Source organism: Monodelphis domestica, chromosome 5 (assembly GCF_027887165.1).
Source record: "Monodelphis domestica isolate mMonDom1 chromosome 5, mMonDom1.pri, whole genome shotgun sequence".
Taxonomy (NCBI): Eukaryota; Metazoa; Chordata; class Mammalia; order Didelphimorphia; family Didelphidae; genus Monodelphis; species Monodelphis domestica.
Genome location: NC_077231.1, coordinates 115,680,399 through 115,706,656, shown reverse-complemented (window position 1 = coordinate 115,706,656; position 26,258 = coordinate 115,680,399). Strand labels below are relative to the sequence as shown.

General features: G+C 37.1%; 2 protein-coding genes and 1 pseudogene across 5 annotated transcripts in view; 1 reads left to right on the top strand and 2 right to left on the bottom strand.

Annotated features, from left to right (window-relative positions):
• Positions 1-12,784, bottom strand: part of NDUFA9 (NADH:ubiquinone oxidoreductase subunit A9) — a 29,045-nt gene extending 16,261 nt beyond the window's left edge. For both annotated transcript variants that reach the window (XM_001372214.5, XM_007503747.3), the window contains exons 1-4: positions 12,629-12,784; positions 8,003-8,173; positions 7,257-7,354; positions 6,216-6,307 (exon numbers count right to left, since the gene is read on the bottom strand). In XM_001372214.5, coding sequence (XP_001372251.3) covers positions 6,216-6,307; positions 7,257-7,354; positions 8,003-8,173; positions 12,629-12,677 — 410 coding nt within the window. In that variant the 5' untranslated portion in view covers positions 12,678-12,784. The remainder of the gene's footprint in view (positions 1-6,215; positions 6,308-7,256; positions 7,355-8,002; positions 8,174-12,628) is intronic.
• Positions 1,858-6,207, bottom strand: LOC103092785 (poly(A) polymerase alpha-like; annotated as a pseudogene).
• The window catches only part of AKAP3 (A-kinase anchoring protein 3), a 33,846-nt gene continuing 19,804 nt past the window's right edge, over positions 12,217-26,258 (top strand). Inside the window, exon 1 of one of the 3 annotated variants that reach the window (XM_056799135.1) lies at positions 12,217-12,373. The gene's annotated coding sequence lies outside the window, so the exon portion shown is untranslated. Of the gene's footprint in view, positions 12,374-22,074; positions 22,262-26,258 lie in introns of those variants that run through there. The other 2 variants (XM_007503744.3, XM_007503743.3) reach the window with 2 other exon arrangements.

Sequence of the window (26,258 nt, the reverse complement as noted above, 5' to 3'; positions counted from 1 at the left end):
GGGGGGGATTGTGCTGATTTTTATTGTGTTTTCAATGGAGAAATACATCATCTGTTTACAAAATAGCTCTTGAAAAATACAAGGAGTATTGATACTATAAAACAAAGCAAATTCCAGCCATGAGACACTACGTACATCATGCAAAAGCAACAGTCTGATCTCCAGATTATGAAAACTAGAATTAAAAAGTCACTAAACAGAAAAATTCCAAGTTTCCTGCTTGGAAAAACTTGGGTGCAGTTACAGGAAACATTTAATAAACTGAATTTTATTTTCCCCAATGTGTAAACAAAATGACAAGACTAAATTTGTGCCTGGCAATTTCGATCTAAACTCCATAGCTACACAAAATACACAGACACCTTGTATGCTTCAACTGTTAGTATAATCATCTTTTCATAGGTGGTAGAAAGGGAGGGCAAGGTGGCTGCACAGGGCAGGAGATAAGGGAAATAGAAATATTGTATACTAGACATCTTAAAGAAATGGTGAAAAGAAAGCCTCAATTACTGCATAGCCTAAGGGGAAAAAGAAACTACATTCCAACTTTATAAAATTAATTTAGAAGGACAGTGGAAGAGTGTAAGTAACTGCAGTTTAACATGAAAAATGCACATGTAATAAGATGGAGCACAATGGGGGATTCATAAAACATGCTAATCAGAAAATATGGGAAGGTTTTTGTTGGTTTTGCTCCCCACCCCCCAGATTAAGAAAAAGTAACTTAAGTTAAAGTTTGCTATCTATATCTGGTATCCCTCACATTTTCTAAATACTGGTAATTCTGTTGCAATCAGGAAGGATTTAAAAATTCCTTTTAAAGAAAGAAGCTCCTAATTCTTTTTGATAGGACTGAAGAATAAAACAAAAAGGAGTAAAGAGAGCTGACTAGATGTCAAGTACTTGCTAGAAGTGATTTTTTAAAGTATGCTTTTTTTCTATCTAAAATTTATTGACAAATTTTTGATGAGCCATCTAAAACTAAAAATTAGTTTTTAAATTCTTGGAGAAAATAGCTTTGCCTTTATGTTCAAAATTTGAAATGTTTTACTTGGCTGCAGCAGGAAATCTATGGAGTGTACATACAAAACTTTTTATATTAATGATCAAATGGCCATCCCAAGAGATGTTATGCTTTACAGGCACCACTTAGTCACCCAAAAGTTTGAAGCATATAAGACCAAAATTTGGTGTTTTGTGCCATGTGGCCACAGGGTGGTTTATTTTACATCATGGCTTAAGAAAATACTGGCATTAATATTTTTTATGAAATTGTCCCTATTGTGTGCATACAAACTGAAAAAAGGGAATAAAAGAGAAAAGATTAAAGGATAGAGAAGAACAGAACTTTGTTAGCTCAAAGGAAAAAAGGAGTTGCTTGTTTGATCGCTGATTTGTATGCACTATAAAACTTTATAAATAAAACCAATATACTACTTCTTAATCGTGTCCCATTCAAAACCAACTATTTCCCAATTATTCTTTTAATATATCACATACTCCAAAGATTTAACATTTCATTTTTAAGGGTTATGGCTACTTCAATGGGACTGAACTAGATGTACCCTTATCATTTGTCTCAAGTACAATAGTATAACCACTATACAATGTTATCCAATTTATGGAATAATGATGAAGGAACTTCAGGAAAAAATAAAAATGCATCAAACTCAAGATCTAAAATTAGTTCTACTTTCTAATAAAAAATACATAAAAGTGCATCATCAATATAAGGAATTCTTATGAGTTTGAATTACAAATTTTTCAAACAATGTATCAAACAGAAATCCAATCAGATGTTAAATATGGATACAAATATAACTTGAAGTTTTTTCCTCTTTTTTTTTTTCTTTTAAAGGCAGTAATCCTTTGAAATAGTTAATGCAACTGTTGCTAACACATTACTAATAGTACTCCTGGCTTCACATACTAACCTGGACTTCCGATCAAGTGCTGTAAGGGAGGTTCACCAAATAAACCTAAATCCATTTTCAGTCCTGTCTAGTCTTGCACCCTCCATTCTCCTTTTTAGTATTAGAAGATAACAGGCTGAGTTGGCAGATATTGTTTATGGACCCCTGAGGTTGTTTTTACCAGTTCAATCTCAGTTTTATTGAATTCTTGATAACAGGAATAGGATTTACAGAGAGAGCAGGGATATCTGAAGGTCTGTACTGGATGTTTTTTCTTAGTTTCCCGTTTATCATGTTCAATCAAATCAAGACAGTTGACATCTTCACTTGTCTCATCCTCCTCTGTTTTGGTTTTCTTGGGACTCTCTTCTTTATGAGGTGAAGACGTCCTTTTGACTCCTACTATAGGATTAGGAACTTTTGTTGCTGTGTTTCCTGAAGGTCTTGGTGGTTGGTTTACCAGACATGTTGAGGAAACAACTCTGGAGACTGTAGGCTTTGGTGGTGGAGAAATGGCTGGCTGAGTGGCAGTTTGAGGAATGCTTTCACTTGAAGTACCCCTTGAGCTTTCACTGGAATTTATTTGTGGCACAGAAACCTCAGTTGCCTGGATGTTGGTCAAAGATGCTGCTGTTACAGCTGGAGCAGGATTGTTTCTGCCCTGCGAGCTGCCAGAACTATTCAATGGACTGGTCTTCATAGCACTGGTAGGAGAAGGCACAGACATGCTGTTGTCACTATCCATAGACAAATCTAGACTGCTGACATTTAGAGCTGTCAATTGAACTTCTGATGAATGCTTTTTCTTTTTCTGAAGCACGTGATTAGGTAGGAGTTGATGAAGTTGTCTTCTTTTTACATGCATTGCAGCAATTTTCATATCCATCTCAAACATCTTGCTGTTTATTGCTTGCCTATAAACTGTATCTGTAAAAGACTGAATGTCATATGTAAGGTCAACACTGAGGTTTTCAAGGTTTTCTGTTTTTTCAAACACTAATCCAATTACCCACATGGTATGAAATTCTTCCTTGTCAGGATTTTCTTTTGGTGCTGGAAATGACTGAGGATTCACATGAGCCAGTGTAATAAATTCATTCTTCTCCAAATTTCCAACCAGGATTCGGATTTTTGATTCCATCAAGCCCACCCATTCTAGTCACTGCTTTTCTGTTGGTGCACTTGCTAAAAGTACAATATAATGCTTGTACTTTTGAAAGTAGTTGGGAGCTTCAAAAAGTTTGGACCACTCTGCCTTACTCAGCAAAATTTCATCTGTGATAGCAAGACCTTGTTTATTATACTCCTCAACCATGACATTCCATGTAGAAATGAACACATTGTATGTAGAATTCTGTTATGGGTATGCTGGTGTAATTATAGGAATAAGATGGTACCTATCACTGGGGTTTACCCTTGGGTCCCACACAGGCAAATTAAAATTGCATTCTTCAGGTTGTTTCAATAGCACTGGATTTGGCCATTCCCATTTAGAAAATACCAAGAAAAATTTATGTTCAAGAGTTGATGCTATTGCATTTGGATAAAGCTGGCAAGTTCTTGCTACTAGGGAACACCACTGAGGAAACCTAATATATTGGAATAGATGTTGTGGCGTTTGGCCCAAAGTTTGAAAGCTCTCAGAGTTAACCTGAAGTTGTCAATGTTTGATACTAGATGTAAAATTTCATCGGTTACCCTGCAACCATAAAGATTTCTTATGCATCTAATATCTAAATTTTTTAGTAGACTGTCATCACGAAGGTCCAAATTTTCAGGAATAGTCTGCAGTGCTAATCTTGCAAACAAAATATCAATCTCAATACCATCAAAACATAGCTTGATAACTGGTACAAATGCCTCTTCAATAGCTCTCAAATCTTTTCCTTCTTCCTGTAACTTCAATTTTTCATAGAATGAGGTGAAAAAGTCACTGCGGTCAACATGTCTTGGTGCAAAACACAATGCATCAATATCAGCACCTTTTTGTATGAACTCCTAATCTGTAGGATCCAAATGTAAAAATTTTTCCTCCAACATTTTCAATTACAGACTATGGAAGATTCTTGCTTTCACTGATTTCCCGTATCCATTCTTTTACCAGGTTATTTTCCCAAAATTAAAATCCTGCACTGCAGTTCCTCTTCCTCTTCAAAAACCCCAAAGGGCTTTAGGGTTTCAATTAGTTTCTATGCGAGTATGCAGTCTGTCTCTTTGGGGGCTGCTAAACTGATGGGAGAGGTAATGCCATAATGCTTCTGTGGCGGTTGTGTTTGTTGTGATCCCTGGGTTGTAACTGGAAATGGCATCGTCCCTCGTGCCAGCACTGCCCAGTCACACCCCCTCCCTCCGCAGCCGCTGCCACAGGCACCCCTGGGCATGATCTGCTGAGGGGAGTCACCTCAGCCCTGGCTCCAACCCCACTCCCGCGCCCGCCACTTTAACTGCTTCTCCTTCTTCCTCCTTTTATCTTTTTGCTTTAACTAAAACCTGGTTCCTTGAAACATTTCCTAGAAAAGCCATTACTCTTGCCCTCACTACTCCTTCCACCATACCATACAACTCTCCTACTTCCCTCAATGGTTTTAGTTTCTTGCTCAGTTTTCTTTTAATCCTCTTCAATATCTCCAAATGTGCTGATAACTGAGCTTTTTGAAATGGATCTAAACCCTGGGAGACTACATTTCCCAGGACTCTCTACTGCCTAAGACACATCCCACTTCCTTTGTGGGAGGTGTCAGAGAGAATAAAAGAAGAGAGAAGTGCAGATTTTGGTGCCTCCCCCAAACTCCCCACTTCCCCACCCAGGTGGAGAGTTTTGGTCCCTGCATAGCTGCCAGAGATCAAACTTTCCTATACTTTCCCAAACCTTCCCTTTCCTAAAATCCCAAATAAATCTACCTGACTTTCTATTGAGTCTAGTTTTTATTTGATTTATAATTCCCTAGCCTAGAATAAAAGAAAGCCTGATCAACTTCCCTACCATCAGGCAGGTGGGGAGGATTCCCCACCACCCCCAAGCAACCTTCCTACCCTTCCTTTTCCCTATTCTTTCCCACCATTTCTCCCAACCACATAAGCAATCTGACAAATCTATCTTCTATCTCCAATCTACTTCAGCCACACTCTGGAACTCACCATTGACTCTCAAAATTATTCCATCTCCATAATCCTGATTTCTGAAACCTTCCTCTTGGCCCTAAATATTCTGAAAAAGAACACTCTTTCCCCAGCATGAAATGGATTACAGAGTAGTGATCAAGATGGGAAAAATGAACAGGTCTTTGCAGTAAACCTCCATTATTTGTCTGATGTGAACTCCTAGAATTTTCACATCCAAATATTAAGTTGACAAATATGTTCTAAAGCCAAATAAAGATAATTTTTGGATTATCCATGACTGCCTAATTATTCAAGAGTTAACTATAACACCATGTCCCCAAGTCTCCCTGATACATTGAGTCTTTATCATGTAATCATAGGGTAAAATACACTAGGCCCTTAATAAATACTAAGGCAAGACTTAAGACAAAGGACTTTATTTCCCAGGACTTAAGAGTGTCTTTGGTCAAAAAATGAAGCAAAAATCAAATCATGAATACTCAAAGTTAAAGTTCTGGTCATTCAGAGAAGAGAAGAGCCTTTCTCTGAACACTTTTTGTTGTTGTTGTTGTTGCTACCAAAATATGCTGCTTCCTCTGGCAACTGAAGGAAAGGGGATTGCAGAAGTTTCCCAGAAAATCTTGAAGCCTCAAAGCATGTCAGAACATCATCTTATCTATGATATTGTTATTGTAAATCTGAGTTTCTCACACATTCAAAAACAAAAGTGTTATCCTTCACAACAGCCTAAAGATATAGATAGCTGACATTACTATCCCTCCAAAAAGGGCCATAAGGTCTCTAAGAACAAAGAAGTCTATATAAAACTGCTACAATAATTAGCAGTAAGTCAGAAAAAAGGATTAAGGAAAGATTAGTGTTTACAATCTCACTCCTTCCCATGCAATTTTGCATTTAATGTATTGTTAACAACCCATCTAACAAAATATATATTATACTTTAATATGTGTTGTTTGGAAATTGTCTTATGTGTTTTATCCCTATAACTACAACATCCCAGATTATCTTAAAATTCTTTTGTTTCTCTTACCAGTTCAGCATGGTGCCAGGCAGAGGACCAGTGCTCAAAATATATACTCTGATAGACAAACCCCCATCCTGTATTAGTCAAGGAAACCCTTTGGGGGGAAAGGGGGGGAGGGGGAAGGAAGGAGCTGACCTTAAATCCAAAGCACTTACCTAGTTTCCCAGTCTCGTCCTACAAGATTGATGACAACATTGCTATGCTCCAGTGCCCTCTGGATAGAACTTTTGTCCTTGGAATTCCATTCCTGTTAAGAGCAGCATCAGATCAGATAACAAACCATTGCACACAGTCATATACAAAACAGCATTACCACACTTTGGAATCTGTTCAGCTGCTTATTACTGTATCTGCAAAAAAAAAAAATAGCATTTTTGGAAGGCTTATTGAATATGATGGGCTTAGTTTCCAGGGATCTTTATCATATAATCATAGGGTAAAACACACCGGAGACTTTTAACAAATACTAATGCTCTAGAAGACTCAGGTCTTAATTTTGTTTACTTCTCTATAATCCTCTTACATGCGGATAAAATCCAAAGAGGAATAGGTTGAAAAAGGCATATATCTGCAGCAGCAGCAGCTACTCTGGCAGCAAAAAAACAGGAATCAGAGTGGATGTGGAAACCACCAACTGTGAAAAATCTAACAAATCATGACTTGAGTATAATGAAATATTACACCAAAAAAAAATGACAAAAATAAATAATTTCGAGAAGCAAGAAAGACTTGTAGGAACTGATAAAGGGCAAAGAAAGGAGAACCAAAAGAATAATATACACAATGGTCTCTGTAATATAACTAAAACCACATTAAAAAATGGCTGAACACAAGTTAATTAACCAATTTTGGTCCTTAAAAATAACTGGCGAAATATATTTCCCTTCTGTTAGTAGAGGTAGAGAGGGTCAAAGGACAGAATGTTGCATACCCACTTCAGACAACCTATCAGTCTCTTTGGCTGAGCTGCATTTCTTTATTAAAAGGCAGGGTTAATGGGGAACAAGGTATATCAAGAAATGACTGTGCCATAAAAAAAAAAAGAAAGAAAGAAAGTTAGCCTAGAAACTGAGTGAGCTTCTTCCCTTGGTTTAGGTGTTGTCTTTGCTCTCTGATCTTGGCTGGGGAAGCACTGCCCTATCTTTTCACTCAGCCTTTGGAATACCTCATGTTTGTGATATGTATTATGTTCTTACCAGAAAAATAATCTGGCCAAGGTCACCCATAGGTCGAAGATATGTGAAATCATAAGGTTCACACCGATAGGGGACAATCACCTGTGATCCCATGCGCCCTAAAAAGGCAGAAGAGACAGGCTGAAATGAAGAGCAAAATATCAAACTACATAGCTCTGAGCATAAGCAGGGAAATCTTTGGTGTCTATTGGGAAGAGTAAACTGGGAAATAGCTATTAAAAATTTTCTCATCTCAGATTCCCTGCAACCATGTTGACTCTCCCAGAGAGGGTGGGAACTGGTTCAATCCAACCTGACTTCAAGAATATTTTTTATTTTGTATACTTTATCACCATTCTATCCTTCACTAAGGATGCTCACCAGCCCCTGGTTTCAAATTCCCAAATTGGAAGTATGATACCCTTTAACTAGAGGCACATAGGTTAGGTAGATGGAGCAACAGTGAAATTCTACTACCATGCCTATATTAAGAACACTTTTTCAATAAATACTGTTGGCATATCATAGACTATAAAGAAAAACATTCCATAATTTTGCTTCATTGTCCATTCTTTCATCTACCATCCCTTACTGTTAATAAATAATGAATTTCATAAACAAATAGAATTCTCTAAGTGCAACACAGAAATAATGCATAACATTTCTGCAGTAAAGGCAATATGGACAGGGTTCAGAATTTTACAAAAGCTAATACCATTAAATGGCAGATGAACATCTTAAGAGACTATATGCTCAGACTAGCTTACCAAGGTGATTGACGACATATCGACCCAAGAATCCTGTTGCTCCAAATACAGTAGCCACGATCCCACTGACTGAGGACCGTCCACCTTTCCCATGAGGTATAACAGCATGATGAAGTTGGCGGTGAGACTGGGCCAGAAACAGAGATGTGGCTATAGCAGTTGTGCCAGTTCCTTAAACATGACAAGAAAGTATACAAAAATAAGCCAAAAGTTAACATGGGAAAGAATATGTAAACAAAGACTCCCCCCATAGGTCCTGGATAGACTACCCCCAAGCTCCCAATACACAATGGACTTATTAATAACAGTAAAGTACAAGCTGGGGACTCAATACCAAGAGCTATTAGACATGGCCTCCGCTTTAGGAAAGTACAGTTTTGTTAAGTAGTCTGAACTCATTAAAGAAAACAATGAAATCCCACTCCCATGCTTGTTCCGTATCTCTATTGTTTCCATCTACCATATTCAGTCAGTTTCCCAATGTTCTAAATAGCTTGGTCTCCAAATCATCTTTTTCCATCATTCTCTATCTTTATGTTGATGGGCCATCAATGTGATAACTAAACTACTCAACCTCCAATAACATCCTCCTGTATTCCCATTTTTGCCATAGACAGGCATGATTCTTTATTCTTCCTACCACTTATATGGGATATCAATGTCCTATTAACAATTTTTATTCCATATTTTCACAGACCTCAACCTTTTTTTTTTAAATCCTTACCTTCCGTCTTGGAATCAATGCTGTGTATTGGCTCCAAGGCAGAAGAGTGGTAAGAGCTAGGCAATGGGGGTTAAGTGACTTGTCCAAGGTCACACAACTGTGAAGTGTCTGAGGCCAGATTTGAACCTAGGACCTCCCGTCTCTAGGTCTGGCTCTCAATCCAGCGAGCTACCCAGCTGCCCACCCCACCCCCTCAACCTTCTTGATCTCTCTTCAGCCTTTGACATTATTGATCACTCTAGATTTTGGGGACATTACTCTCTCCTGGTCCTCCTCCTACCTCTCTAACTATTCCCTCTCAGTCTCCTGTACTGGATCTTCATCTAGGTTATATCCACTAGACATGAGTGTCCCAAGGGTTCTCTTCTAGGTCATTTTCTCTTCTCCCTCTATATTATTTAATTTGGTGATTTCATCAGCTCTCATCAATTCAAGTCAAACTCTTAAAAAACCTATCTCTTCCTTACCTTCATTTTCTCTCACTTTTCACCATGTTGCAATCAAACGTTGTAACCTTACCATACAACTAAAACTGCTTTTTCCATAGTTACTAATGATCTCTGAAATGTCAAATTCTTTATGACCTCTCTGTGCCACTGTTGACCAACATCTTTTCTCCAGGATATGACAACACCTTCTGTCTGAATGCTCTAAGATCCTTTTGCTGGTATATCATTCTTGTATCCTAATTGTGCACATACACCAAAAGTTCTATACTTGGCTCTCTTTTCTTTTACTTCTGATACTTAAGAGGCTTCATCAGCTGGGATTTAATAATAAACTTTATGCAGAGCCCCAGGATATACATATCCAGTTTACCAGTGCTGACTGAACATTTTCTGACTCATGTTATATAGGTAACAAACTCTATCCATCCAAAATAGTTCATTATCTTTCCCTAAAAATCCATTTCTCTTCCAAACTATTCTACTTCTGTGAAGGGGTAGCGTCATCATTTCAATCACCAGGTTTGTGTCTTCAATAGTCTGTCCAACAGTCTGTCACCTTCATCTAGAATTGCCAAATCTTGTCCTTTCTATCTCAACATCTCTCATATCTGAATACTCCTCTACTTATGTGGCTAGTACATTAGTTATTGATGCTTATGACCTCTTGATTGGACTACTTGATTATGTCCTAACTGGTCTTTGCTTCAAGTCTCTCCCCTCTCTAATCTGTCCTCCATACAGCTGCCAAATGATCTTCCTAAATTTGTATAGATCTGACCATGTATTTTCCCTACTCAATAAACACCAATAGAACCCTTTCCTACTGCCTCTAGGATAAAACAGAAACTCCCTTGTTTAATATTTAAACACAATCACAACCTAACTCTTCAGATCAGTTATAAATTATTCTCCACTACACCTTTCTGACACTCTACAGATCAGCCACATTGGCCTCTTGGTGTTCCTCACATATGACACCCCATCTCTAGTCTCTAACCTTTCTGTCAACAAGCATTTACTGAGTGTCTAATATGTGCCAAGTACTGTGCTAAGAAATAATAATAAAAGCTAACATTTGTATAATGCTTGCTCTGTGCCAGGTGCTATTATTATTCTCATTTTACAGCTGAGGAAACTGAAGCAAACAGAGACCAAGTGACTTTCCCAGGGGCACAAAGCTAGAAAGTTTCTAAGTTGGATTTGACCTCAGATCTTCAAGAATCCAGGCTCAGCACTCTAGCTACTGTACCACCTACCTTAAAGAAAGGAGTTAAATTTGTTCTAAGGAATTAAGGAACAAAGACAGAAGATGAAACAAGTCCTAAGCAAATGGAGTTTGCCTTTATTGAGGTATTGACTGAATAAAGAGGATAAATACAAGTAAAAACAAAATAACAATATAGAGAAGAATGGCAGCTGGGGAAATCAATCAACAAATATTTACTAAGCACTTATTATGTTTGAGCCAAGCCTTGTGCTAGGAGTTGGGGATACCATAAAACAATCTCTTTTCTGAAAGGGTTTTCAACCGTGGATATAAATGTACATAGAATATATATAAAAAGAACATAAATACAAAATAGTTAATAGAAAGTAAACAAAAAGCTTAGTAAAACAACCTAGCAGTCAGAGAATCAGGAAAGGGTTCATGAAGTAAAAGCTTGGATTTTGAAGGGAGAAGGGTTCTACAAAATGGAGATGAGGTAAGTGTGCATTTCAGGAATGGTACCAAAACATTTTGACTAGGATGTAATGTTATGTTTGAGAAACAGGTAGGGAAGCATCATGTATAATAAGGCAGGAAAAGCAGTTTAGGGGAAGGCAGGGAAGGCCTTTAAAAACCAAAAAGAGGCATTTTTATTTGATTTTATAAGTAACAGGAATGCAGTGGAGTTGACTGAGCTAGGGAGTGATGTGGCCAGGTATCTACTTAATAAAAAATTAGTTTGAGAGCAATGTGGAAGATGGACTGAAATAGAAAGAACAATCAATTAGGGGGTCTTTGCAATAATCAAGGTAAGAGATGATGATGACCTGAATCAAGGTAGAAATAGTATAAGAGAGAAGAGGTCAGATGATGTGAAGGTAGAAACAGCAAGATTTAGCAAGTGGTTAGATATGGGGAAATGAACAATTAAGAATAATGTTAAGGAACCATCTATAGAATTACTTAATCTAACTGTCAATAAAGGGAAAGGAGGTAAATCTGGAACAATTAATTTCTTGGTGAAACCACACTGACTTCTAGTGATCAAGGCTCTCATTTCTAAATGGTCATAAACTATCTCTTAAATAGCATGTTCAAGAATTTGGGGAGGAATCCAAGTCCGAGCTGATCTTACCTTCTTTCCCCTTCTGTGTTCAAATCTCTGGGAATACAAAAATTAAAGGATTCTTCCTGCCTTGAAGAAATTGATGATCTACAGGGGATGGAATGTGCACAAATAAGTAGAATGAGTGCAACTAGGTGGTTCAATGGATAGAAAGTGAAGTCTAGAGATGAGAGGTATTGGATTCAAATTTGACTTGAGACACTTAATCCACATTGCCTAGCTGTTACCGATCTCTTGTCCTGTAACAGATATTCACTATTGATTCTAAATGTCTTAAGTTAAATTCTAAGACTGAAGGCAAGGGTTTAAGGAAAAAAGCTAAAAACAAATTTGAATATAAGGTAGAGTGTGATTGGAGCAAAGGTAAGATCAAGACAAAGTGCCTAAGAAAATTTGGGAAGGCTCATTTAGAGGGAGGGAAAACCTCTAAACTAATACTCTCTCAATTGCTCTTTCTAACATTCCTAATCACAGAAAGCAAGTAAAGGACCTGTGGGAAGAAAAATATCCAGCTCTAAAAACTCAGTATCACTATAGAATTTCGAAGATATAGAGTCAGAAGGATATAGAGTCAGAAGAACTGGACTCAATCCCTGGCTTTACTGTTTCCTATCTGAATGACCTTGGGCAAGTCACTTCTCTCTGGGTCTCAGTTTTCTCATCTGTCAAAAGAGGGAACTGGAGCTGATGGTTCTATTTCTATAGGAAGGTAGAACTATAGGAAAGAACGGCTGGAGCTCTAGAATGCCAAGGGAGTGAAGATAAAGAGCATGAAGTAAAGTGGGGCAGACCAGGAATGGCCTTGAGTGCCGGACTTCGTATACAACTTAAGAGATAACGGATTGGGGGGCAGAGGAAAGACAAGGTCAGTCACTCTCCACTCCTCTTTCTTCCCCTCCTGATCCGTCCTCTCCTCCCGTTCTCTCCCTCGGCCCCAGGACCAGAGTCGGGCGGCCTGCGGATGAGAGGAAGAACTGGGTCAAGGCAGCCAGAGGAGGGAAGGGCGGCCCGAACACGGCGAGGCTCAGTTCTGGGGCTATGCCTCAACCGCAAAGCGAAAGGTACGCGGGTCGAAGCACCGCAGCCTGGAAACCCTACTTCAACCGAGGGTGACACTTACGTGACATTGTCAGGAACCTAGGACTCCGGGCGACTAAGGCCGCCGCCATGATCTCCCACAATTCCACTTTCCTAGGATGTACGACACTTGATTGGGGCCAAACTACTTCAATGGGCTCTCTGCGCGCAGGCGCTAGGGTCAGGGGCTGATTTGCTGCCAGTCTGGAGAAGGAAGAGAAGTTTGTGGGCGCCTGTGAGGTGGGCGTTGATCTTTTCCCGGGCGGGATGAGAAAGAGACTTTTTTGTACGCCTGCGGGATGGGGCGAAGGGGAAGGTCTAATCCCAATTTGAGAAATTTGTCAGCGCTTTGGGGAGTTGCCAAAGCGGAGATTGAGGCGTCTCTATTCTCGGTCTAAGAGTGGAAGGAGAAGAAAAGGGATTGAATGAAGAAAAAAAGGATAAGAAATATGTCCCAAAGAAACCCCAGAATATCTAGCATAGTAGATTCTTAGAGTTGGGACTTCAAAAGTCTATCAATAAGCATTTATTGGGATTTATGGGGTGTTAAAGGAGGACTATCCCCTCTAGTGTTCACAGCTGCTCATCCACCTTTATTGTCCATCTGTTATTCATCTCTTTCACCTCTGGCTCCAAGAAGCTGTAGTATGTGTAAAATTATCTAGGCAGGCTGGCTAAAGCAGACTTTGGAGTGCTTAGAGCTTGGTCAGACATCAAAGAAGCCAAGGTCATCCACTTCATCCTCCGAGGACAACACTAGTTGTCAGGTTTGTCTGTCTCTGGAAGAGAAAGTGAGGCTGATGACTTTGTGCAACTCTACTTCACAAATCCAAATACACAAGTCAAAACATCACCCCTTGATTTCATTGGTCTCCTTTGAAAATGAAGGATAAACAACAAGTATTTGTGCCAGGCAGGTAGTCTTTTCAGGCAGGCTTAGAACTCGTAAATTTTCAGTGTAAGATTTGTTTATACTTCAGATACCAGTAAATACTACAAATGCAGGTAGGGGCTTGTTTTATGATTTTATTCATTGTCTAGATTTAAGAAAGTAATGAAGAAAATATTAGTAGTGTAAATTAAACTTAAAAATAGGTCTATAGGCATTAAAATGCTCTAGATAATTTTTTTTTGAGCCTTTACCTTCTGTCTTGGAATCAATGCTGTGTGTGGTTCCAAGGCAGAAGAGTGGTAAGGACTAGGCAATGGGGGTCAAGTGACTTGCCCAGGGTCACACAGCTGGAAAGTGTCTGAGGTCAAATTTGAACCTAGGACCTCTTATCACCTGGCTCTCAATCCACTGAGCTACCCAACTGCCCCCTCTAAATAATTTTTTATTAGATAAGGGTAATTTAAAAATACACCCATAAGATTGGCTGAAGTAGTGGGGGAATTGACAGATGTTGGAGAGGATGCGAAAAAATTGGGACTCTAATATATTGTTGGTGGAATTGTGGATTGATCTAACCATTTTGGAGAGTAATTCAGAATTATGCCCAAAGAGTTATCAAACTGTACACCCTTTACCTAACAATACTGCTATTAGATCTGTTTTTCAAGATCATCAGGGGAAAGAACCTATATGTTATTTTTTATTTTAGTTTTTGAAATCTTATCTGCTACCTTAGAATTGATCAGTTCCAAGGCAGAGGAATGAATGGTAAGGGCCAGGCAATTGGAATTTAATGATTTGCCTAGGATCACACAGCTAGAAAATGTCTAGGGCCATATTAGGAGATCCTGGGTTCAAATATGGCCCTAGACATTCCTGTAATTCCTTCATTAACGAACCTTTATGTTCTAAACTATTGCTGCGGTAGCAAAGAACTGAAAAGTGAGGAGATGCCCATCAATTGGGGAAGGGCAGAATAAGTTGTGGTATATGATGGTAATGGAATACTATTGTGCTATAAAAGAAATGAACAGGTTGATTTTTTTTTAAATCCTGACTTGCATTTAAATAATGAAGAGTGAAATGAGCAGAACCAAGAAAAAGTTGTTTAGTACAGTGACAGCAATACTTTTTGAAGGGTAGCTGTGAATGACCAAGATGTTTTGAGTAATGATTATTCAAATCAACCTCAAAGGACTTATGAAAGAAGATGCTATCCACCTCCAGAGAAAGAACTGATGGAAGTATGTATTTATTGTAGGGTTTCACATATATAGCTATAATAAATGTTGTCCTTTTCTAATATGGGTTTGGGAAGGAGAGAAGGAAATAAATTAATAAATTGGAACTCAACAGTGTAACAAAAATCCTAATCATAAAAAAATTTAAGTAGGTTCTGCACACATCTCCCCCAACCCCCCAGAAAGCCATTGTTAAATATTTGCCATCCCTCCTTTGCAAGCTCATAGCCTATTGTCACCTAGGCCATAACCATACTTAAAGCCATATGTTATGTAGGTAAAATCAATAAGCCTTGAGAATAGACTGGATATGGGCAATGAAAGATAGTGAGGATTCAAGAATGACTCGGGTTTGTGAGCCTAAGAAACTAGGAAGATGGTGGTTCCTTCAACAGTAATATGGAAGTTTAAAAGGAGGAAAGATTATGATAATGTATAATTTGGGGCATGTTGTTTAGTTTAAGATGTCTATTGGGCATTCAGTTTGAAATTTCTCAAAGGCAGTTGAAGGTTAGAGCTGGATAGGTAGATTTGAGAATTATCAACAGAAAGGAAAACTGAATTGATGGGAGCTGATGAAAGCACCAAGTTAAATTACACAGAGGAAGAAGAGAAGAAGATCCAAGAGAGAACCCTGTGGGACACTCATGATTAGTGGGCATAACCTGGATGAGGATCTAGCAAAAGAGACTGAGAAAGGGATGGCCAGATAGAGAGTAGGAAAAGCAGGAGAGAATAGTGTCCCAAAAACTTAGAAAAGAATATAAAGGAGTAATTCACAATGCCAAAGACTGAAGAGAAGTCAAGGATGAGGAGTGAATAAAGCAATTAAGAGATTACCGGTAACTTTGAAGAGAGTAAATTCAGTTTAATGATGAAGTCAAAAGCTGGACTATCGAGAATTAAGAAGAGAATGAGAAGAGAGGAAGTGGTAGCAACTGTTGTAAATGTCCTTACCAAGGAGTTAGTCACAAAAGGTTCTCCTGATAGGCCAGTCAGTAGTTTGTAGGGATGAATGGATAGATCAAGTGAGAGTTTTTTGAAGATAGAAGAAACAAAGGCATATTTGTAGACAGCAGCCAGTAGATAGGTTGAGATTAAAGATTAGTGAGAGAGTAGGGATGACAGAGGGAAACATTTGCTGCAGGAGATAGCTAAACAACTATATATCCTTAAGTTCATCTCAACTGTCTTCTAAACACATTCTACCTTGTAAATCTCTTCAAAAATGAGTGCCCAGAACTGAACACCATACTTCAGATATATTGCCACTTCTAAACCTTTAAGTCTTTGACCAGAATAAGTATGACAAGGACTATTACCTTCCTCAATATGAGTTAAACTTGCATTTCTTTGATGTGTTGAGTCTATAGACAATGACCCTAGAAGTCTTATGAAGCACTCCATGAATCATGAAATTAACTTTCTGGCCTTAGTCTTGCAAGAAGAATTACTATTTAGTAGGCTCTTCCAAAGCACACCAATTCTTTCAAGACCTTAAGTATTTTTAAGAGAGAAAAGTGAGGGATTGATTATATAGGTAGGCAGAGAGAGAGAGAAAGAGATGATAGAGAAAAAGAAAGAGACAGATAAAACATTTACTGTGTTAAATATTGTGACTATAATGTAGATAGGTACTTCTTTGCAGTAACATAGGTCAGAGTTGATAAATCAAGTGGAAATGATATTAAGTAGAGAGAATGGATAATATGCATACATATGGATGGGTAAGAGGCCTACAAAAGCAAATAACCCTTAGCCCCTATACTGAACACCTCATACTTCTGTTTTACTTGTAAACCTTGTCTCTGGCCCTTCTAGTTAATTGGCAATTATGGTTTCAAGAGGAGAAATGGCGGGGGGAAGCATTTAAGAATGAAAAGCACAAAGAAATACAGAAAAACCTTTATGACATAATGCAAAGAGGAAAAGGCAAATCCAGATGGTTAGAATAAGCATTCACTATGATCTTATAAGAGAAAAAGTGAACAGGATAACCTGGACAACAAATTCTGATTGTTCATTAGAGGGAATGACTTGAATGTTAAAAGATTTTAGTCATTGAATTAAATTAAAATGTAGTGTCAAAGCAACCTCTCTATATAATGAAGGCCTTCTCCTCAATGATTCTAAATCTAAATCAATTATAACATGATCTAATTGGTTGTATTGTTATGGAATATAAGGTTTATATGAAACCATTTTGGCAGGTATATATACTCCTAGGTATTTTATTCTGTCTGTGGTTATTTTAAGTGGGTTTTCTCTTACTATCTCTTCTTGTAAGATTTTGATGGTGCTATGTAGAAATGCTTATGATTTATAGAGCTTTATTTTATATCCTACTACATTGCTAAAACTATTGATAGTTTCATATAATTTTCGGTTGAATTTCTAGGATTTTTCTTATATGGCAACCACGCCATCTGTGAAAAGAAATTGTTTTATTACCTCTTTGTCCATTCTGATTTCTTCAATTTCTTTTCCTTCTCAGTGCTTTTGTTAGAATTTCTAATACAATATTAAATGATTTTGTTGGTATTGGGCATCCTCATTTGACGTCTGATCTTATAGGAATGATTAATTTTTAAAATGCAGAGATATGGATGCCAAACACATTTCAGTTGTCTCACATTTCATTGATTTTTATCTAATTATTTTTTTTTACTTGGAACTCATCATTAGTAAATAATTATGTATAAAAAAACCCAAAAAGTATGACATTTTATTGATACCTCTCTTCTTAAAAATACTTAATTGATTCTGCCATTATCACAGGTTGGGAGATCCCAAACAGTAAAAAATATTTTAAAATGGGAGAGGGAAGCCAAGCAACTGGAAGGGAAGGGGGAAGTTCTGGGTTTTATAAATGGAAAAAGAGCAATTGAAGGGAAAATCTTGGAAAAGAAATGAGAGCTGTGGAAGAAAAATTAGAAAGGGAATTAGCATAGTTAGCACAAGAAGTATAAAACTTTGCCCAAGGAACAAACTTTTTGAAATTTCAAATAGATCAGATAGGAGCCAATGAGTCCATGAGACAATAAACAAATTTTAAATCAAAGTCAAAAAGCTGGAAAAAAGAAGCATAAGATTTTATAGTAAAAATAATTGACCTGGAAAACAGAGTTAGGCAAAACAACTTAAGAATTATTGGATTATCTGAATGCCATGACAAAAAAATGACTCTAAACATTCTATTTTAAGAAATCTAAATCTAAAAAGAAACTACCCAAATCTCCTAGAACCAGATGCCAAAGGGAAGGAAAAAAGAATCCACAGGTCCCCTCCTGAAAGAAATTCAAATGAAAGCTCCTAGGAACATAACATTATAGCCAAAATCCAAAGCTTCCAGGTCAAAGAAAAAAATATTGCAAGTGATCAGAAAGAAAGAATCCAATTATCAAAGAAATACAATTTGGATCACATATAATTTAGCAGCTACCACTGTAAAGGTGGAGAGAACTTGGAATATGGTATTCCAGAAAGTAAAGGCTATAGGTTTACAATCATATATACTTACCCAGTAAAAAAATGCATAAAGCTATATGGGGGAAATGAATCTTTAATGAAATAGAGGACTTCTAAGCACTACTGATAAAAAGACCAAAGCAGCACAGAAACTTTGAGGTTCAAATGCTGGAGTCAAAAAACAAAAAACAAACAAACATGAAATAGTATGCTTGAATGAACAATGAAAATTGACTAAGCAAAAATAAACTGCTTTCATGTTAATCAGCTTTATCATCATCAAGAATCATGATGTTCAGTTGGTTTTCAGTCATGTCCAACTCTTTATGAACACTTTTAGGGTTTTCTTGGCAAAGATACTGGAATGATTTGCCATTTCCTTCTCCTGCTGATTTTACAGATAAGAAAATGTGGCAAACAAGGTTAAATGATTTGCCCTGGGTCACATAGATAGGAAGTGTCTGAGGTCAGATTTGAACTCAGGAAGAGTAGTCTTCTTGATTCCAGGGCTAACATTCTATCCACTTTGCCACCTAGCTTCCCTAAATCATAGTAGTCATTTTTTTGTTATTTATTTCATTTGTGTCATGAACCCATTTGAGGTTTTTTTAGCAACAGTACCGGAGTGATTTGTCACCAGATTAATACAGACTAATTAAACAAGGTCTAGCAGTGGTCCTATCTTAATAGCCTTCAAAAAAGTATAGAAGGAGGGGAAGAGAAGGAAGGTCAGGTAAAATTATTTCACATTTAACATATACAAATAGAAATCTATACACACAAGGAAGAGGGGATGGGGGAACAGCTTTATGATATATATGATGAGACAAAAAGAGATCGAGAAAGAACAGAGGTAGGAGGGAATATCCAGGAAGAGAAGAATAGTCAAAGGTATTACATGCAACAAAGTGATCAAGAAGTCTGAAGGCTGAGAAAAAAAAATCAAACTTGGTAATTAACAGATAACTGGAGAGAATAATTTAAGTTGAATAATGAAGCAAGATCAAGAGATGATAAATCTGAGAGTTGTTGATAGTATGAAGTTGAATTGGTTATTATATTTAGCAGGAAGAAAGGTGAAGACAGAGCACAGGTAATGTGATGTTCTAAACTAATGATAGAATCAGAGCTGTTGGAGCTTGGATAGACCATCTGGTCCAGCACTATTGTTTTAGTGTGGTGAGGTATTTCTCTTATTCCCAGTTTACAGAAGAGCACATTGAGACTCAGGATGATTAGAATTAAGTTGCTAGAGGAAGTTTTAGACACTGAAAGGGCAGGGTTAGAGTTTTTCTCAATTACATGTAGATACATTTTTATTGTTTTCTGACATTTTGTGTTTTATGTCCTCTCCTACCCTCCCTTCCCCCTTCTTCCCAAGATAGCAGGGAATATGATATAGGTTACACATGTGCTATCTAACAATCTATATATTTCCATGTTCATCATGTTGTAAAAGACACATATCACTTATACAAGAAAACACTCACACAGGAAATAAAATGAAAAATTGTAGCTTTAATCTGCATTCAGACTCCTTCAATTCCTTCTCTGGCAATGAATAGTCTTTTTCATCAGAAGTCCCTTGGAATTATCTTGGATCCTTGCATTGCTGATAATAGTCAATTCATTCACAGTTGATCATCATACATTATTGCTGTTACTGTGTACAACATTCTCCTGGTTCTACTCACTTCATTTTGTATCACTTCATATAACTTTCCAAAATTCTTTTTTGTTTGTATGTCTGTCTAATTGCCCTTTTTGGCATTTCTTAAGGCAAAATAGTATTCCATTACAATCATATACCACAATGTCATTCCCCAATTGATGGATATCCCTTCAGTTTCCCATTCTTTGTCACCACACAAAGAACTGCTATTTTTTTGTTCAAGTAAGTCTTTTTTCCCTTATCTTTGATCTCTTTGGGATACAGACCTAGTAGGGTTTGAGGTCAAAGAGTATCCACAGTTCAGTGGCTCTTTAAACATGGTTCCAAATTGCTCTCTAGAATGGTTGTATTAGTTCACAGCTACACTAATATATATGATATATATAATATATCATATATATAATATAATAATATACTGTCGAATATTAGTGTCCAAGTTTTCCCACATTCTTTCCAACATTTATAATTTTTCTTTTTTGTCATATTAGCCAGTCTGATAGGTATGAATTGGTATCTCTGAATTGTGTTAATTTGCATTTCTCTAATTAATAGTGATTTAGAGCATTTTTTTCATATGACTAAACAGTTTTAATTTCTTCTTCTGAGAACTGCCTATTCATTTCTTTTGACCATTTTGTCAATTGCAGAATGTCTTATGTTCCTACAGATTTGACTCAGTTCTCTATATATTTCAGAAATATGTCTCATCAGAGACACTTGCTATAAATATTTTTCCAGTTTTGTTTCCCTTCTAATCTTGCTTGCATTGGTTTTGTTTGCTTAAAACCTTTTTCACTTAACAAGGTAAAAGTTATCTATTTTACATCTCATAATGTTCTCTATGTCTTGTTTGGACATAAATTCTTCTCTTACCCATAGGTCTGACAGCAAAACTATTTTATACACCCTTAATTTGTTAAGAAATGAACTAATTGAGAAGACAGTCAGGGTCACCTGGATGAAACTTGAAAGCATGCTCTAGGATAATACACAAGGTAAATTATAGGGATCCTAAACTAATACACTAGACATGCAGCCACAAAATCCTGTCACTAGCAATATCTTTATATTTTCACAGTGACTTGTACATAATAGATGCTTAATAAATGTTTGATAAACAATACCATTATTAAAGTACTTAAAGAGTTAGGTGACATAGTGATAGAGCACTAGATATGGAGTCAGGAAAACCTTAGTTCAAATCCTGCCTCAGCTATATGACCTGGGGAAAGTTTACTTAACCTCTCTCTCAGCCTCAGTGTCCTCATCTGTAAAATACAGATGATAGTATATTATATAGAACCTGTCTTACATTGTTGTTATGAGGATTGACATGAAGTAATGTTTTGTAAATTGTGCTATAAAAATGTTATTCTTAACTGAACACATGTCTATGTGTGCCATTTTATAAAGTATCTGCTTTCTGGTAGTTTCCAAACTAAAGTAGATGACAAAGAGAAAGGACACAGAGAACTAAGCAACCACTAAATTAACCCATGAAATTCCATGAAAATAAATATATTAAGATCACAATGTACAAAATCAAGAAGCTAAAAGTAGACCATGGGGGAAGAGTAGGTAGGAATGCTCCAATCAAAAAGAGGATTGGAAATTATATCTATAATATTTCTTCTTTGTAGAAAGAGAAACATAAATGGTTTTGTCTATAAAGCACAAGATGATGAACATGAGAAAACAATAAAAGATTCCATGGTGCTTGCTTAGGAAATCTAGCAGACTTTTAAAGATCTTCTTTATCCCCTCATTTTCCTCTGAAGTTTGTTGAGCAGCTAGATCATGCAGTAGATATAAGTGCCAGGCCTGGCATTAGGAGGACTGAGTTCAAATCAGGTCTCAGACACTTACACTTACTAGCTGTGTAACCCTGGGTAAGTCACTTTGTCCTCTTTGCCTCAGTTCCTCATCCATAAAATGAGAAGGAAATGCCAAAACACTCCAATATTATTTGCTAAGAAAAAAGACTGAAAAAAAATTGAACAACCATCTCCACTGTAGTATGACCATTTAAAAATCACAATTAATTGTCAAATCCTTCTCCTCTCCACTCTTCCTATTTTCACCATTCTTCATCCCCAGAGAATCAAACATTTTCCAAATAAAGAGGATGCAAATATCCCAACCCTTCCAAATTCAGTAGCAGTTACCTCTTCTCTTGTCTTTCTGACCAGGCAGCTCCTTATAGCATCATCGTTGCTATAGAGACAGTGATATCACCAGGTGTGATTCTGATGTCACTCTCTAGGCCCAACAAGGGGGAGTTGCATGGAAGGTTCAGGGAGGAAACAAGATCTAGAGCTGAACAAGAACATCACAGCATCTTTCATTGAATTTAAAAAGTATATTCTGGAGTCTTTTGTGGTCCACTGTTCCAGTGCTGCAGAGGTAGGTAGTCCCTGAAGGTGGGTCATTGAGCCCATCTCTCAGATTCCCTGTGATTTGAAGGGAAAATGCAATAGTGCTAGAGAGACCGCCCTAGTGACCCTACTCAAAAGAATTCCAGGTGGTCTATGGAACCACTTATCTTAGTAAGCCCTCAGGACATGTAAGGGAAGCAAAAAAAGCCAATTTGTTATTATTCTTCTCTTGTAGAGAGGGTAGGCAGAGATTCCAAATAACAAAGAGCCAGGAATTCTGCAGGGACTTTGATAAACAGGAAAATCAATACTTGTTTATTGAAATCCTTTATTATTCCCTTTCCTTTTCCTCCTCAGGGCAGCTAGGTGACATAGTGAATAGAGTGCTGGGTCTGGAGTTGGGAAGGCTCATCTTCATGAGTTCAAATGTGATCACAGACACTAGCTGTAAGACCCTAGGCAAGTCATTTAACTCTGTTTGCCTCAGGTCCTTAACTATAAAATGAACTGGAGAAGGAACTAGCAAACTACTCTAGTACCCTTGCCAAGAGAAACCCAAAATGGTGTCATGAAGAGTTGGACACGACTGAAATGACTGAACAACACTTTTCTTCAGCTGTGACCTTTTTTCTTTTAATTATTTCAGATCCTAATCTTTCCATTTCTGTTGTTCTTATCTAATTCTCTGGCTTTATTTGATAATGTATCATTAACTCTATTGGCATATGGAATTTGGTGATCTAGGGAGACCTGGATTGAGTAATCTAAAGATTCCATATGTTATCTTTGTTTTGCTCTGATTTCCTATGATATTTGAGTAAACTATTATCCTCTTGGAATTTCAGTTTCATTTGCAAAATGGGGATAATGTTATTTAACAGATATTTTTTGTATTGTTTGACAAGTTTCTCATAGCCCCTGGAATACTATTTGTAAGATTCCTCTCAATTTATTTTAAGTGTTGTGCTTATACCCATCCTCTTACTTTTTTTTTAATCTCAAAGAATCTCAGAATTAGAAAAGATCTTAAAGGCCACTTAGTCAAATTCTCTCTTCTACCCAGTGAAATATGTATCCTTTGAAATTCAAATCACATTGTTCTTGGAATGAATGAAACTTCTGTTTCCAGAATTCCAGAAATTAAAGCAAACCTACCATTCAGATTGCTGGGTTCTGTCTAGATATCTATGGATAACATCCAGCCTCTTCAGCTGTTTTGACAAATAGTAAAGGTTACTCCTTCCCAGTTGATAATGATGAAAGGTTGGGTTGCCTTTCAACTTTTCCCTTTCCTTAACTGAGCATTCTAAGAGTATGCGTTTTCCAGGACTATAGTAATAGGAAAAGTCTAAAGAGTATACCTCTGGGTTTCTTTTCCTCCAATCTCCATATTTTCTTTCTCTCCAAGTGTAAAGTTTTACCAATTGACACATGTAAAACCCAGTGTGAATTGCATGTTGGCTATGGGAGGGAGGTGTGGGAGGAAGGGAGGGAAAGAACATGAATCACGTAACCGTGGAAAAATTTTTCTTAATTACCCAATTAAATAAAATTTAAAAAACAAAAATAAAAACAAAAATAAATAAAGTTTTACCAAACAACTGATGGAGAATTGGGCCATCAGTGGTTCAGGAATGCCTTAATGGCAGAGGAAAAGAGATTTGTGCTTGAGCTTGGAATCTTTGAATAAGCAGACTACCAAAGCCCAAGGTGGTTCCTGCAAATGAGGCTCTCTATATTTTAAGTTACTGTATATGTAACCTAACCATATGGGTATTTTGATTATGTAGAGTCTGCTTTATGTTTTATAAATCATATCCCTTTCTGTATTTCTCTACCTGTTAGGAAACATCATTTCATATCTGAAAAGGAATTGATTGAGGGAATTTATTCATCTAAGCATAAGGGAAAGGGACAAAGAATAAGCATTTATTCAGCATCTGCTTTGTGTCTGGCACTGTGCTACGCATTTTTACAAATATCATCTCATTTGATCCTCACAACAGCCTTTACAATCTATTACTCCATTTTGCAGTTGAGAAAATGAGACAGAGGTTAAGTTTGTCTTACCCAGGGTCACCCAGCTGGTAAGTGGTTGGTACAGATTTAAAACCTCAAGTCTTTCTGATTGTGCACCACTAATTGGTTCTAGATTGAATCTTTTAGGAAACTGTAGGATTAGTTTAGACTCTTAACTGGCTTATTCCCTCTTTATGCCTAGATGACTGAACTCTAAGATCCCTTCCAGCTTTACAATATGGAATGCTGTCCTTACTACCATGATTTTTCATTTGAGAAATTTTACCTCCCTGAATTATTTCATTTCTGCTCAATCCTTCTCCCAGAAAATATAGCTTGTTAACATTTGTTGTCAAAATTATAGAAATCCATGAATCTATCCATTTTAGCTCCAGGAATCTCTTCTCTTTTTTTTTCTTCTTTTCCCTTTCACAGTCAAGGAGGTAATGGCTGAGATTCTCAGTCTTTATGGATAATTCTGATATAGACACCTTAACATGGCCATTCCAAAGTATTTCATAGTCATTTTCTTGAGGTTTTTTTTCCAATTTCATAAAAGAACAATTTTTAACATTTGATTTTTTTTTACATTTCAAGTCCTAAATTCTCTCCCTTCCTTTTCCCCTCATTGAGAAGGCAAGGAATTTGATATAGGGCATACATATTTGCAGCCAGTAACCATTTCCTTGAACATATATCCCAGTACAAAAGCAAGTTAAAAAGGCACACTCTGCCCTTTATGCACTCTGTAGATGCAGGTGAACATGTTAAAAGATATAATCAAATGATAAATCCTGATGAAGTACTTTCTATATCCTGGGCCCAGTACTAGGGGCTGAGAATACAATGACAATAATGAAACATTCCCTGACCTCAAGGACCTCACATTTACCAAGAGATATAATATGTATATAACAACATACAAAATCAATGTAAAGATAATGGGGGCAGACATGAGGATCAAGAAAGACAGAAGGAAGGAAGGAGAATTTAGGAGCAACACTCATTCTGGAAGATGAGAGAGAACATTTGAAAAGATATGAGAATGTAGTATCACAGAAGCTGAGATTGTCCCCTCTCATAGGGGACACTGTACAAAGGCAAAGAGACAGAACTTGGAACATTGTGTTAGGAACAACAAGAAGGCTAATTTGCTTAGATCATAGAAGACATGAAGGAGAGTAATATGTAAGTAAACCTAGATTATAGATTTGGAGCCAGGCTAGGAAGGACTTTAAATACCAAACAAAGGAGTTTATCTCTAATCCTAGAGGTAATAAGTAGCTACTGAATTTTATTGAGTAGGACAGTAACATTGTCAGCTTGGTACTTTAGGAATAACTTTGATAGCTAAGTGAAGGATGAATTGAAGAAAGAAATGACTTGAGATAGTGAGACCATTAGCAGGAGATGATGAGGGCTCATGTAGAGTAGTAATGCTTAACTTTAGGTCCATGGATAGATTTTAGGGAGCATTAGAACTTGGATGGGAAAAATTATCTTTGGTGTAAAAAAATGAAAAAATTTCATTTCAGACTATTGTTTACTTTTGTTTGTTTTTTTTTTCAGTTATGTCCAAATGCTTTGTGTCCTCATTTGGGGGTTTCTTGGCAGAGACTCTGAAATAATTAGTCATTTCCATCTCTAGCTAATTCTATAGATAAGGAAACTGAGGCAAATAGAGTTAAGTGACTTGCCTTAGGGTCATAGCTAGCTGGGGGTCTGGGACCAGATTTGAACTCCAGAAGCTGAATATTTCTACTTCAGGTTGTTGTCAGTAGCATCTTGGTAAAATTTAGAAGTTCCCTAAAGTTGCAGGATTATAGGCAACAAAATATTAATCTCAGCAGGGATTCATAGATTTCACCAGGCTGCCAAAAAGGGTCCATAACACCAAAGACACAACAAAGGTTAGGAACCTCCAATATAGAAGATGAGGTTTGAGCTGTCTTGAAGGAACACAAATAGCAGGCCAAAGTGAAGAAAAAGTATATTCCAGGAATTAT